Source organism: Stegastes partitus, unplaced genomic scaffold (assembly GCF_000690725.1).
Source record: "Stegastes partitus isolate 25-593 unplaced genomic scaffold, Stegastes_partitus-1.0.2 Scaffold1076, whole genome shotgun sequence".
Lineage (NCBI taxonomy): Eukaryota > Metazoa > Chordata > Actinopteri > Pomacentridae > Stegastes > Stegastes partitus.
Window position 1 is genome coordinate 154,297 of NW_007578807.1, and position 15,051 is coordinate 169,347.

Genomic DNA, 15,051 nt, shown 5'->3' on the forward strand with positions numbered 1-15,051 from the left:
TATAGAGGGCTATAGAGGGTTAGGTTTAGGTGGAGGGCTAGGGGATAGGGTTGGGGGTCATGGAGGGTTGGGGGTCATGGAGGGTTGGGGGTCATAGAGGGTTAGGGTCGGGGCATTCATTCTGTCACGTTTCCATTTATTCACAACAGTATGTAGCAACAAGGACACTGGGAGGCAGCTCAACGTGAGACCAACCAAGTCAGTCAATAGACTACATACGTGTATCATCACTGAGGTGGTCACACTGACACCAGGTTCTGCTGAAGCTGCCCGTTCAGTGATGATGAAGCTACCAGCAGCTAGACGTGGTGCTGATGGTGTGACTGAAGTCCAACAGAGCGGACAGCATGGACACAGTCCACCGTCACAACCAGCTCTGTCTCTGAGGAACATATATGAAACTCTTCTGTTCAAGCCTCGTGGCCGTGCTGCCATTTGTCGTTTCATGAGTGCTCTCACCAGGTTCATGAGGTATCGGCACCAACTGTCATGTATTAGTGGGTTTTGTTGTCTTCATGTAAGAGACGGTTCTGACCGTTTATGTCCACAGAAGTATCCACGAGCTGAGTGGACGCATCCAGCCGCACACGGGTCGCTTGTGCTTTGTAGTCCCTTCTCTGTTCAGGAACTGCTTGCATTGTGTGTTTCTGAGGCTTCTCCTTGTCTTGTTTCTGTCAAAACACACTCTGATGCAGACGAACACACACGACTCTTCACTCTGATGACAACGGCTGTGGGCGAACACGTGTCTTCCTGCCTCTAGACACTCTCTTTCCAGCACTAGGGGTGTGTGTGTGTGTGTGTGTGTGTGTGTGTGTTGGGGAGATGGTGGGTATCGCACACTTGAAGTGGGACGCGGGTGGGCGGGTCCCCTTGCATTTCCTGTTCCTGCTCTAAGCTCCGCCCTGCAGCATCTCTGGCTCCTTCCACTCCTCCTGTCACTGTCGCCATCGACTGTCCTCTCTAACCAATCAGCAGTCAGATCTTCTGCAGACGCTCCACCCACAGACAGGTACGAAACGTCCGATAGGTTGAAACGAGTTGAAAGCAGAGCCTCTTTGTGTTGAGACTCAGGAAGCGGCTGTCGACCAGCTCAGCCTGAACCTTAAACTACTGCTGACCTTTAAAGGTCCCATGTTGAGCCCATTTTCAGCAAATTTATCAAAGCCTCAGATGTCCTCACAGAGTGTCTCTCAGTAAAACAAGACGGTTGGCTTTACCCTGACAGTTTAACACCTGGTCTAAATGCTTCCTTCAGGAAGAAGACTTGCTCTGCATTGGAGCAGTGCGACTACTGGTTACTTAGAACTTTACTTCCTATTCACTCCTTTTAACTTTTATTTTTGCACCTCCAAGTTTACACCAACCGTACAATATAAGAGCTTCTTTCCGCCATGTGGGACCTTTAAAGCTCCTCTTCTTGCATTTCTTTGCATGTGAGGCTGCTTCGCCTGAAGTCGTCTGCTGCAGCTCTGCTCCCACTGATCAGTCTGATTGGCCGATCAGTCGCCTTCCTCCCTCAGTCCTGAACGGCCAGTACAGGATCATAACCAAAGAGAAACTGCTTTCAACTCATCCCTTAAAACGATCTGAATCAGGTTTCTTCATCAGGCACTTTACTTGAACTGTGACCGGGCATCCCAGGGCTTCGGTTTTTACATAAAACTTTGACCCTCCTCTGATCTCAGCGGTCACCAGAACCGTGGAGAACCAGAACCGTGGAGAATCAGTCGCTCATGATGCATTTAGTTGGATGAACATGAACATTATCTGTTAGTGCCTGATGATGAAAAACATCAAACACTGAAGTGCATTTTTTAACTATTATTTTGTATCTTAATCGTAATTTTTCAGCCATAAATTATTTTTTTTTTTAACCATTTTAGATGTTCGTCTACTCGACAGTAAACTTCTGTGGCAGGGCTGGTCCATCTCAGATCATCAGGGCCCTCCTGCTCCACCATCTGATTTGCTTTATGTGTTTTCTCATCACACGCTGCGGATGTTTAACATGATCTCTGTGAATTTTAGACATCAGATTGGAATGTGAGCCTATGTTTGGATGACTATCTCTGGAACAGTTAACGATAAGGACAGAAGTCATTTGAGACTCCAGAACTCTGCTGTACTTATTATAATAATGATAATACCAATACATACGCTTTATGAAGCGCTTTTTAAGGAACTCAAAGACGCTTTACACAACAACCAAAAAACCCCAAAGTTGGATGAAACCGTCTGGCAGCCTTTGAGTTTTTGTGGTGCAGCAGTCAGAACTGCTCGATCACTGACAAAAGCTACATGAAAATTTAAAAAGATGTATAAGAATTCTATATGTTTTGTAATATTATGATATTTACCTACATATGGTTCAATATTGTAATCATTGGTATCAATATCTAATATTCATATTTCAGCTCACCCACACTCAGAGATCATTTATAAATAAATCAATAACTGACAACGTAAAGCTTTTATCTGTCATAGTTCCTGAGATGCTGTCGTTCAAACAAAGCCTCAGAGCTCCATGTGAGACAAACAGAGCAGGGTTAGGCTTATATCATTTTATATACATATGAGCTTTACTGATAGCTTCATGGATATGAATGCACTGATTTGAGGTGGACGCAGCCTTTAGTTTGTTGACCCTGTGGAGCGTTCCCTGTCAGTCCTTGTAGCTACGTTTCCCACCTCAGTCAACATAATTAACTGAACATCAGCCTCCTCCTCCTCCTTCGCTGTCACGGCGCTACTTTCAGGTGTGTCCTCAAGCACACGCTGCCAGAGCTTAGCCCTGCAGCGCCCCTAGAGGTCAGGAAGCTCCACAGGGTACCTTTAAGTGATTAATTACAGTTTGAGCAAACAGCAGCTCACAGCTAACGAGCTGAACGTGCGCGGCTTTGTTTAGCTCACTGGCAGCAAGCCTCTTCCTGATAACTCCTGATACGAGGAGACACACACACAGCAGAAGAACATAAAAGCGCTGTGTCCGTAGACAAGAGGAACTTGCCGCTACTTCTCTTCTGCTTTTGTGTTTTTATTTTCATCGCAGTTCCTCTCTGTGATTCGATCGTCTGTGTGTGGTTCGTGTGTTCTTGTGTGTCGTCTGAACCATGAATGCCGTGTGCTCGTCTGGATGATTCATTTTTGAGCACGTATTTCAATATGAGTCTGAATCTGCAGTTTGTATGTGAGCACATTTAACCCATGCTGATCTTCCACCTGCAGAACCGCATGCACGAGTCTCTGAAGCTCTTTGACTCCATCTGTAACAACAAGTGGTTCAAGGACACCTCCATCATCCTCTTCCTGAACAAGAAGGACCTGTTTGAAAGCAAAATCAGCAAGTCGCCGCTGTCCATCTGCTTCCCGGAGTACACTGGTAAATACTTCCTCTGCACATTCCTGAAGTCATTCTACAGCTGATTAATCATTGAAATGAGTGAAACACAGTGGATGGCTTTCCACACGCTGACACGTGTGTTCTGCTCGGCTCAGTCACATCAGCGGGCCGGTGCGGTACTTAAACACCTGGCGACTGGAGTTATGCTGAACGGTGACACGTTGCTCCTATAGTTTGGCCTGACGGCATTCATGGTGTTCACCACACCACTCGCTGCGTTCTTCTCCAGGAAACAACCTGTGAAGCTCCTGAACCCCTCACAGCAGTTTCACATCAAAGAAATCCTCGTAGCCGATGTCCACCGATACTGCAGCAGCTTTAGAGGAAGTCTGTTGCACCGTTAAGCTTTGTCACTTTAGTTTAAAGCTACCAGTCTGTGTTAGCTTTTTAAAATCCTAGCTTAGCATTCACATGAACCTGAAGCAGCTAGCTAGTTAGCAGAAAACCTTTTTCACAACTTGATGTTCATCCAATGAGTGCCCCTCTCAGTAGAGAGGGGCACTCATTTTATGTAACCCTTATGTGCGGCCAGAAAACACCAGTAACTCCACCTCCTGAAACAGTAGGAGGCTCCACCTGGTGGCGCACGCCGGTACAATAGCGTATCTGCAAAACATTGCATCCTAATGCATGTCCTCCATTTTCAGCTTTATTGGTCAATATGTTAAAGAGTTCATCTACAAAAACAGATCACTCCAGTTTTGTAGATTTTCAGAAAACCTATTAGTTTGTTGTTTGCTTGAGATGAAACCAGTCAGACTGAAGCTGAGCAGAAATGACAACAACAGAGACAACTGAAGATTATTGCTGTTGTCTCAGGCACAAGATGGAACAGTGGGTTTATGAAGGTTTGTGCAGATGGAGGGATCTGTTTCTGCAAATCAACTCTTCATATTCTTAATTGATTAAGTTATTAACAGCAGATGATCCATTAGTGATGCCTGTCTGTGTCTTGTGTATTTATACACACTAAGAGGCCCTATTACAGAACATTGTGGAAAAGACAATTAGTCCTAATTTTAAAAACTTTAAACTCTGACAAGTCTAACTCCTGATCATGATGTATATATAACACACTGGTTAAGTCCCCGTGCTCCACTGCCTGGGGCAGTTCGTGTTACAGATGCAAAACACATTCAAATGACTGCAGCATCAAAAGTTCTAAGAGTGTTGTCAAAGTGTTCCTGCTTGACAACTGTGCTGCAGGCTCCTGTTTGAGAGACATCATGTCCCGGCTACATGTCTCTCCTAATGTGGCTCCATCTGATCTCCTCACAGCCTCCGTCAGCATGTAACCGTGCAAAAGCTTCGAGCTGTAAGTTCCCGTTCCAGCGATGACGACTGTACATTACCTGTAAATCCAGCTATAGTCGCTGCACCTTCTGTATGTTTTGTTAGATTTGCTCTGGGTGATATGACCCATTGTTCCTTTTTTTTTTTTTTTAAACTGGGGATGAGTCACAGTTTCAGCACATGTTTTCCAGCTTTAGACTGTCGGTGCCAGATGCTACGATTAAGTGGAGCGCTGACACCCACAGAAATAATCAGCAGAAAAGTCTGCAGACCACTTCCTGCTTCCAGCTGCGTGTCTTTGTTGAAATGAGACTGATAGACTGATATGTGCAGACAGCTGTGATCAGACAGGTAGGGACGGATGGACCACAACAGAGAGCTCAGGCTGCTCCTTCTCTTCACCTCATAGCTATTATTATAATTCCTCTCATAGATGTGACACTTCTGGAAACTGCAGATGCACATGCAGAAAACCTGTTCAGCGTACATAATTAGTCATAATTTAAGACAGCTAATGTAGCCAGATATCATCCACACCACTTTTGGAATAAAAGAAATCCTTATCTGCAAGCTGGAGTACCTTGAATTTCACTATGCAGACATTTTGCCAAACACAACACTGACTCAACGCCACCGTTCATGTGAGCAAAACCATTATCTCCGTATTTAAGTTGCATTTGCGAATAGGTTTTAAGAAAAACCACAGAAAAAGTGCTCTGTGTGAGATAGATAAGGCCCCATGTTCATGTTCCTGTGGCTCTGATGGAAGTCACGCTGCCTACAGAAGAGTGTGTGATGAATGCAACGGAGGCCAAACAGACAAAATAGGAAATGGAGGATTAAGAGGCAGAGCAGAGATAAGCTCAGTCTCTGGAACAAAACAAAGATGAGAGACAAAGAAAGTAAAAGGGAGCGAAGCAGTGAATGAAATCCAAAGTGTTACTGGGAGTCCAAACAAGAGGAGCTCAAGTGTGAGAGAGACAAGAGAAGACGAGAGACGAGACAACACAGGGGCAACAACAGCCAGCCAGAGTGTGAGAAACTCAGACAAAGCCAGACTGTGGGAAACCAAGATGGAGCGAGACCCAAACAGCAAGACTGTGAGAAAGCGAGCATTAGAATTCCAGACCTGTCCCTGCCCTCTTCTGGTCCCCTCTTCAGCCGGTTCTGACGAAACAGACAGAAAGACCTCAGTGCTGCTAGTGGCCGACATCCAGAGAGATGTTAGCGACACTGGGAAACCAAAATGACTGCAATCGCTGAGATCCGACTCATTCCAAGAGCCTTAGAGCAAATTAGAGCCGGCACCGTTTGCCAGGTGCTCGCGTAGAGGCGGAGCTAACATTTAACAGGTAGAAGGGACGCTGACAGGTTGTTAGGCTGATCGATACGCAGTATAAATCATCCCTCCATCCATTCTTTGGCTTCGTCCTACCCGTCGGCTGAGGATGTACGAGTCGTATTCAGACGCTGGCAGGCGGCGCCAACAATAACACGACTATTATTTTCCATCACATTCCATTTATCTGTCCAGCATCACCTTCCCATTCAGCCTGACACAGTCGTCCATGTATCACTTTTATTACAGCTGAGCTCGCAGTGAAGCGCAGCTCCGCGTACACCTCAGCAGAACGTGTGCTGAGCTGGAAAGTCAAAGGTTGTGTTTTTTAGAAAATATCAGAAAATAGTGCTGATGCAGGAAGAGGAGGGCAGATCACGACTCTGTAAGCCTGGTCCGACCTCCACCATACATCACCTCTCTCTGTTTGTCTGTCTTCAGGTCCTGATACGTACCTCGAGGGAATCGCCTACATTAAGGCTCAGTATGAGAGCAAGAACAAGTCGCCCAACAAAGAGGTCTACTCCCACGTGACCTGCGCCACCGACACCAACAACATCCAGTTTGTGTTCGACGCCGTCACCGATGTCATCATAGCCAACAATCTGCGGGGCTGTGGCCTGTACTGATGATTCTTCTAAAGCTTAGCCGATGGGTGGTGGAGGTATTTGTGGTACCTGTATGTACCACACCTGTGAGTGATGTCATCATGTGCCAGCCAGTCAGATGCGGCCATAATACCGATCTACCACCCGGCTGCCCTCTAGTCCAGCTTGAATTACTTCCTCCATTGGTTGGTTGGTTGGTTGGTTGATTGGTTGATTGATTGATTGATTGATTGATTGATTGATTGATTGATTGGTTGGTTGATTGATTGATTGATTGATTGATTGATTGATTGATTGATTGATTGATTGAGTGATTGATTGATTGATTGATTGGTTGGTTGGTTGGTTGGTTGGTTGGTTGGTTGAGATTTCTCGCGTTTTCTTTTTTTAATTCCTCACTTCCTAAAGGAGAACCACCTTCCAGTACCTCTGGTGTGCTGACACCTTCAGTCGGCTCTCCAGGAATGCAACGTTCCTGAGACTTATTCAGACATGCAGTGGTAAAACTTCTTGGTCCAGCAGCATAATATAGCAGGAATCACTCTCCACCCCAACGTGCTTCTTATTATTTTGACTAAAATGTGATTTTTCACTCCTCCGTGCCTTAGATTTAGTCCCCAGTCGCTTGAGCAAAGGATGTGAAACACGCATAAATATGTCGTCAGTCAAGTCCGGTTGTCCCAGTTGAAGTCGGGATGGACTGTTTAAACAACATTAGGCTCAGCCTACCACGAAGAAATTCAAAGAACAGCTACACATCACGGCGCCCAGGCGGCCTGGTGATGAAGCTGTAAACACAACATCCCTGTTCTGAATCCTGCAGAGTCCCTTCTGTCTTTCTGCAGGACAGCTTTTGCCTCTCCATCGCCGTTTTGTTTGTGTCATTAGTTCTCTTTGCTGTTGTTTACTGGTGACAGGTGACAGGTGTGATGTGTTGCGCTGCGGAGCGTCCGACCGTTGCACTCGGCCGTGGTCTTTAAAACGCAGAACTTCAAAATGACTGAGCATAAACACACAGATGCATAAATTAAAGGCATCACATGAATAAATACAGAAAGAGGAGGACAACTCATTCTGATGTTAATCAAATAAAACTCTGTCCATTATAATGAGATTTACAATATTTTCACCATAACGCTTTTGTTGGGGTTATCATTAATAATACTTACTTAATTTCAGTTTTGTTAGCCTGCTGAGAGGCTGAAGTAATTAACTAAATAGTGAGGAAATAGTGTCACATCTTCGGACACCTGTTGAAGGAACGTGACAGTAGAGGAAGTCTGCCTTTGGAGGTGTGGCTCCTGCTGCCTTGAAGCTGGACTGAGAAGAAGTGCATCTCTGGAGATCCTTAGTGAAACGTGAACTTTCCATTTCATGTTTTATTCCTTTCATGTGTTTCTGTAATGCTTTATTCATTCAATATTAGCTCTTTTGAAGCTCTGCTTTCAACAACATGACACCTCGTTTGGCTGAAACTCAGCAGGTGGAAGCGGTTTCCAGCACCGTGTCCGTTTGTCTCCTCCGGCCTGGAATCAGCTTCAGTGCTCATTCAGACCTGTGGGAGCGCAGAGATCCTCGCTCACAGCGTTATAACCAACCAGGCAGTCCCACTGATGTAAAGGTGCAGTTCTGATCGCTTTGGATTCTAATGTAAACGGTTCTGACTTCGGCCACTCACAGCTTTGTTATTAAAAAACACAGTGGCCGACAGTTGTGCTGAATAATGACTGGGATGGCCTCATTTTTGTAAAAACTCAAACTGCTATATGACGTAATTCCATAAAGTCTGAAGGAAACAACTAAACCACAAAAGCATTTCTGTGTCTGGTGCTGTCATCTTCAGGCCATCATGTCATTGGGCCTTGAAGTGTTTCATTTGGGTGTAAACCGTCTCATTTCCGGTTTATCCCTGTACAATAGATTCATAGATCGTATTAAAGCTGTGGTAGCCAGTGTTGTCTGGGCTTCATATTGTTATTCAAGTGGGAGGAAAGTAAGCGTCTGGACCTCCTCCAGCCCCTGACTGGAGACTTCAGCCAATCACAGGGCTCATCCCGTGGTGGGAGGAGGATCGGTTAGCCAGCGGTGGGCTCTGAGTCCCGTGTGATGCCAGGGGTGAATGTTGACTTTTATCTGGACTGGCGCTGCGCACTCGGAGCACGTGCATACACCCGTGCTGGTGTAGTGGAAGGAGCTCAGGCCACAGAGGGAAGAGTTCTGCCTGCTGCAGGTTTAATTCATAATGAGCAAGTTGCAGTTTGTGCTAGAAAGAAGCTGCTGTGATGGTCCCTGCAGGTCCGTCTCTGGTTCCAGGCTCGTGTTGCACCAAGCGTGGCTCCACTATAAGAATCACTTACAACAAAGACCCGCCAGAGCCGGTGCTGACTCAATCAGACAGTTCCCAGATAATGCTTCGATGGAGGCATTGATTTTCTTGTTCAGAGCCCTGGGGCTGCATCCATTGTGTGGGGCTGCACAGTGTAATATCCCTGTTGTCCACCGCTGCACCTTCAGAAGCCAGAGGTGAGCGCTGAAGGATGATGAGCTGCTGAGTTCATCCTCTGGGACCTTAGTGTCAGCCCTCCCACTGTGGGTGTCTTGGTTTCTGCTGAATGAGTTGGTGCGGAGATGCATAGCAGAAAGCTATCATGAGCTCCTCTCTGCTCCCCTCACAGAGACCCCGTAGGAGCTGCTGGTCGGTGGACTCGGTGGCTGGTGTGAGTCCTCCCAGCTAGCAGAGCTACAGCCTCTTCACTTAGTCCTGATGGGGGCATTTGTTCTTCTCCACTCACACTGCAAGAGTGCGTTTTGTGCTTTTAAAGAAAACAGGTGATGACAGCAGCAGCGACCACATCTGTGCCAGATCTCCTAATTAGACACCGAGAGCCGCCTCTGGCTGTTGATCAGCGCCGTGTGTTTACAGACTGTATGTAGTTACCTACATGTGTGTCTGTTGGTGGTACAGGAAAGGTCAGTGTGTGTGTGTGTGTGTGTGTGTGTGTGTGTGGATATGTTGTGTAAGAGGCAACATCTGCCCATGGGTGTTGTGTTGGAGTCAGTATCTGTGGATTAATTACCCCGAAGGCACCTGTCTACCCTTTCCACACACACACACACACACACACACACACACACACACACACACACACAGGCTATGAAGACACAAACACACCCAGCGGACTTCAAAATGTCACAACACCTTCCTTGCCAGTGCCAAATAATACCAGCGCTTCCAACCAAAGAGCCGTGGGTGTTGTTGGCCAAACCAGAGGCCCGCTGCCACTTCAGCTGGTCATCGTCTCCTCCTCTGACTTCTGTCACATGATGGGGCAAGAAAACGATCTGTCGGCATGAGTAGTGTGACTGTTAACAGGTTAGGCTTAGCTTAGGGTTTAACTTAACATTTGTTGTGTGAACAGTCTTGTTTGGAGTCATTGCACGGACACACTGGAGTTACAGTGAAACAAAGACACGCCTCCCCTGAACTGGTCGGGGGTTAGGGTTCTGGTTTTTGTTCCTGAGAGCCCAACAGCTGCAGCATTTCTTTATATTTTAAGTCTGAGCACATCCTGTAGCTTCTACCCCTCCTGTGTCGACACAGTGACGGGGAAATGTCCAGCCGCATTTAGCAAGCAAGCTCCGTTTCACATTTAGATGAAAGAAGATCCCTCCAGTGGTGTCCGTCCTTGGGCTTGCAGTGGCAGCGTTGGGCTTGAGCTTGTCTTCCAGCTTCCGTCGTGCCATTATGAACCCGAGGCAACACAACATGATGTAGTCGTGCTTCTGCTTTCACACCAACACGCTCAGATGCATTGAAACCTGAATTCATTTACAATATGTAGCAGCACTTTCATTCAATGTAGAGGCAGAGCTGTGCTTTAACCAATCCTCCACCAGTTTCACTGTTTCACCGCTCAGGCTCCTTCGGATTCAGTTCAGGGTCAGGGTCAGGGTCAGGGTCAGGGTCAGGGTCAGGGTCAGGGTCAGGGTCAGGGTCAGGAAAACAGTCCGTGCTGCAGATGTGCAGGTCAGTCAACAAACAGACAAGAAGAGGTTTGTGACTTGGCGTAAACTGACTGCTTTTTTTCTTAAATTCTGGTTTTCATCTTAACGCTGGTATGGACAGGCCATTTCAAGTCTGAAACCCGTATCAAGCTCTAAAACACCATGATCTAAGGTACACATGATGTGAAGTAAACCCAGAAAACAGGCCCACTGTGCAATGAAGCTCCATCCAGTGTTCAGCTGGAGCAGAACCGTTCGATCAGGCGCTCTGCTTGTGCTTCGTTCTCACTCTTTCAGCACATAGAAGAAAAAAAAAGCCGTCAGGATCAAAAAATCTGTCCCGTCTCACAAACAAACTCTTGATTTCCTCACGCAGGCCCTGTCTTTTCGACGTGACCCTCTGCAGCTGTAAAGCAGTTGGTGGTTTATAAGGTGAAGACTGGACCGTCGTTACCAGGAGGAGTGTGTTTGTGCTCTTCACAGCCTTCTTCACTCATGAATTACAAAAAACCCAACAAACAAGAGGCTGGAACATAATTCATGTCCTGCTTGAGCTCTGACAATAAATAATAAAGTCCCGCAGGCTGCAGTGAAGGAGAGGTCTGTGGGTAACCGAGTCTGTTTGGTTTGGGCTTTTTAACTAAATGGACAATACAATCAGTGGTCCATTCAGGTAGCACAGGTGCAGCTGTGTGGCTGCTTTCCTGGGCAGCAGGTGGTGGTACAAAAGACGTTTTAGCACCTTGTGCCTCGACACAACCTTAGCAACATAAAAAAAGCTGTTAAAACGTCAAAGCTGCAGCCAGATGAAGAACTCCTCCGACTGAGCTTCAGTCCCGTTTACAGCTTCAGGGCCAAAGTTTCCCCAAAGTCAGACTCACATCAGCTCCAGTCCCGTCTTCTGTTTTATTTGCTGAAATATTCATGCTTCACATTAACTTTTAGAAGTCGAGTTGCTTTTGAGTCATCTTCTGAGATTCTGCTCCCGCTCAGCCGGGCCAGCTGATGTAATGAGCACCGGGCCTGTGCAGGAGATCTGCTGCTGGACGGGGAGTCAGAGCTGCACACGGCGCTAACGAACGAACGTGGCTCGACTGGAGGAGGCAGAGCTCACGCTGGTACATTCAAACGTCCGCGCACTCAACCCTCCAATGTCCACTGAACCCACTTGTTTACTAACCAACTGGTCCCATACTGTACAGGTCACCTACAGCCACGTCTACCAAACCCCTCAGAGTGTGTTTGATGAGTGAGTGTGTGTCTGTGTGTGAGTGTGAGTGAGTGTGTGTGAGTGTGTGTGAGTGTGTGTGAGTGTGTGTGTGTGAGTGTGTGTGAGTGTGTGTGTGTGAGTGTTTGATGTGCGTTACTGAGCTCTGTAGGTAAACACGTATCTGCTGTAACTCCCTCACTGTTGTGATAATTTATTGAACGTTGTATTTATACATGACCATGATAATAAAGCACCACATGAGTAACTCGGCGCGACTCGTCATTGTGTGTGTGTGTGTGTGTGTGTGTGTGTGTGTGTGTCCTCTCCATGTGTGTTTGATAAGACGTGAATGTAAATGTTTAAACGGCGGCGTTCATAAGTTTGTTGATGTTTTTCTTCCTCTTTCCTTTCCTGCTGCGTTTCTCTGTTTTCCTGAACTCTCGTTATTTATTGAAAATGTGGGAAAGTATTTCCTGAACAGGTCAAATGTTTTCAGCTGACACGGCGACTGTTTCCTGTTTCAGTGTGAGACAAAGAAAGAAGCTGCATTTAAAACACGTCCCAGCCAGAGCTGCAGAAACATGTGGCCTCACTCTTTAGCTGAATCAGTGTCTGTGTGAAAGCTGCTCGACTGCTGCTAACCTGTAACCTCTCCCTTCTTTCCTCTTCACTTTTTATTCATTTTGCTTTTCTTTACTCTCCTTGTCATCTTTTCCACCATTTCTTCTCCCCAACCATCCATCCCGTCTGTCTCTCATATGCCCATCTCTTCTTCCCTTCCTCTCCTTCCTTCTCCCTCTGCAGAATCGCATGCACGAGTCTTTGATGCTGTTCGACTCCATCTGCAACAACAAGTTCTTCATCGACACCTCCATCATCCTCTTCCTCAACAAGAAGGACCTGTTTGCAGAGAAGATCAAGAAGTCTCCACTCAGCATCTGCTTCCCTGAGTACACAGGTATGCAACAAACTAAACGTCCACTTTTTTGGTGAGAAATTGCACTTTTGAGGAAAAGTAGGCAGCGGCGAGGAAGCGGAGCGCTGCTAACGAGTGAGTCTGGTCGAGCAGACTGGATGACCATGACGTGGCAGATCACAGCTGCTGTGTGCAGGTTGTTCTGGGACGGAGGTTCCTGGTGGAGCCCAGTGTGGGGCTGCTCTCCTAATCCTGCTCCTTATGGATTCCTGACCAGTAGCGCCCACTCCTGCTCCAAACTCCTCGCTGTGCTTTCAGTCCTGCCGGATCCAATCTGTCCTCTGGTCTCCACGACTGTTCGTCATTAGGTTTATGCAACAGAGGGCCACATTACATAAAAGTCCGTCTTAAAAATGTATATTTGATGCAGTTTTAATGGAACCATTTGACATTTTGGAAGTATGCATATTTTCTTTTTCCTGCCAAGAGTTCGATGAGCAGATGCATCCACAGCTTTGTGTAAGGAGACCGCTAACCTGGTTCTCTACCAAGGTAACAAATCCCCTCGCCGGCTCTGCTGAATCTCCTTCATGAACGTTTTGGATTTCCTTTGTTTCTGAACCCAAGAAGTTTCTTGTCAGTTTTGACTTCTGTCTCAACGTGGCCTCGTGTTTTATTTCAATGTAAAGTCGTGCAACTTTATGAAACAGCACAAACATGCCAGAAATCATAAAAAGACAAAAATGAAAGTTGCACTTCTTTAATTATTTGTTATATAAAACCTGGAATCAGCCTGTGCAGACATTTGTACCTCCACAGACTCACGCCGCTGTGCATCAGCTCCACGTGGATGTTTCACCGTCTTCCAACAACTTGCTGACAGTTTGCTCCTTGCTACTGAACATATTTTGCTTTCAGGCTCTAATTTGCTCCTGTACTTGTCTCGTACCTGCTCTGTGTGACAGCCTGCAGCCCGAACCATCAAGCCAACAGTCCCATGACTGCTGGTCAAAGCTGAGACTGTTTTACAGAATCGACGTTTGGAGCTTCAGAGGTTCATTGTTCCACAGCCCAGATCACTGCTTCCTCTTCTATCCAATCAAAATCCATTAAAAGTCATAGAAAAGTCTTAAGATGTAAGAAAGCAACAGAAAGCGAAGTTCAGTTTCACCATCAGACCTGCAAAGACGAAGCACATGCTGCTGCGGTCGCTGTGAGGTTTCAAGCTGCGATGCGGCCGTTCAAAGTAAAGCTGCACCAGAGCAACGAAGCCAGCTGCAGCTGATGTTTGCATGTGTCAGTGTCGGCGCTGTGACACAAGAACGATGTGAAATGATGCTGTACAGCTTCAACCACAACACGACACGACCCAGCGGCTGTAGCTGACCTTCAGACCAAACTGCTCATGAGGTGGTGGGGCTCTTTGTTCCAGTGAGCGATGGAGTGGGGATCCATTTGCTTTACATTCTGGAGAGCTCAGTCTGATAGTAACTTACTGCAACTTGAAATGTTATTTTGACTAATCGTCTAAATGAAACCAGAAACCAGCTGGAAGCGTTTCCGGTGACACACACGGAGTGTAGAATATACTGAACTTTGACTTTCTTAAACAGATGAGGACACATATTCAGCTTTTGGCAATGTTCTAACTTTTATGTGTCAAACAAAGTGTTGACTGTTGAAACCCTGAAGAGCGCCGGTGTCCCGGTGCTGGAGCTGAGCGGATATAGCGGTGTGAGTCAGACCAATCAAATGGCTTCCTAAAGCCACCTCCTGTGTTCTGGACCCAGATTAAGTGCTGCTTCATACACTGCATTAGCTCTGCGTTGGACCTGTGGAGGAAGAGCAGCCCTGACATTTACTGTCGCTGAGTTGTAAACCATACGGAGAAATGTGGCGCCTTAAATCAAAGCTGCTGTTTACGGCCTCGAGGCAGGCTGCAGGAGAGACGGCCGACCAAATGTTTGAAGAACTGCACAACCTCAGTCTGAAAAGAGCAATATACAAGAAGATTTAGTTCACTGTGGTAGAAAGGAGGACGGGAGGGCTGAGAGGAGACGCTGATGCTCAGCAGCAGAGGAGACAGATGTTGTAAAGGGAGAGATGTGGATGTAGAGGTGAGAGGGAGCAGGAGCCAGTCATGCTTGGTCAGCCATGATCAGGGAGGAGATGTGGAGTCTGCCTTCTCGCTGCTCTCTGGTTCATTCTGGGGTTCGGGCTTCGCCTCTATCCTGCCGAATAGGGCAGGAAAACCCGTTAGGGTTACCCTATTAATGG

General features: G+C 46.7%; 1 protein-coding gene and 1 long non-coding RNA gene across 4 annotated transcripts in view; both read left to right on the top strand.

Moving 5' to 3' along the window:
• Positions 1–13,047, top strand: part of LOC103367675 (guanine nucleotide-binding protein G(o) subunit alpha-like) — a 107,131-nt gene extending 94,084 nt beyond the window's left edge. Inside the window, exons 7-8 of one of the 3 annotated variants that reach the window (XM_008295781.1) lie at positions 3,229–3,382; positions 6,477–6,890. In XM_008295781.1, coding sequence (XP_008294003.1) covers positions 3,229–3,382; positions 6,477–6,664 — 342 coding nt within the window. In that variant the 3' untranslated portion in view covers positions 6,665–6,890. Of the gene's footprint in view, positions 1–3,228; positions 3,383–6,476; positions 6,891–12,662 lie in introns of those variants that run through there. The other 2 variants (XM_008295782.1, XM_008295783.1) reach the window with 2 other exon arrangements.
• On the top strand, positions 9,663–12,126 carry LOC103367674 (uncharacterized). The gene is made up of 2 exons (XR_520734.1): positions 9,663–10,576; positions 10,607–12,126. It is a non-coding gene; the product is annotated as an uncharacterized LOC103367674 (long non-coding RNA).
• Positions 13,048–15,051: the final 2,004 nt, after the last annotated feature.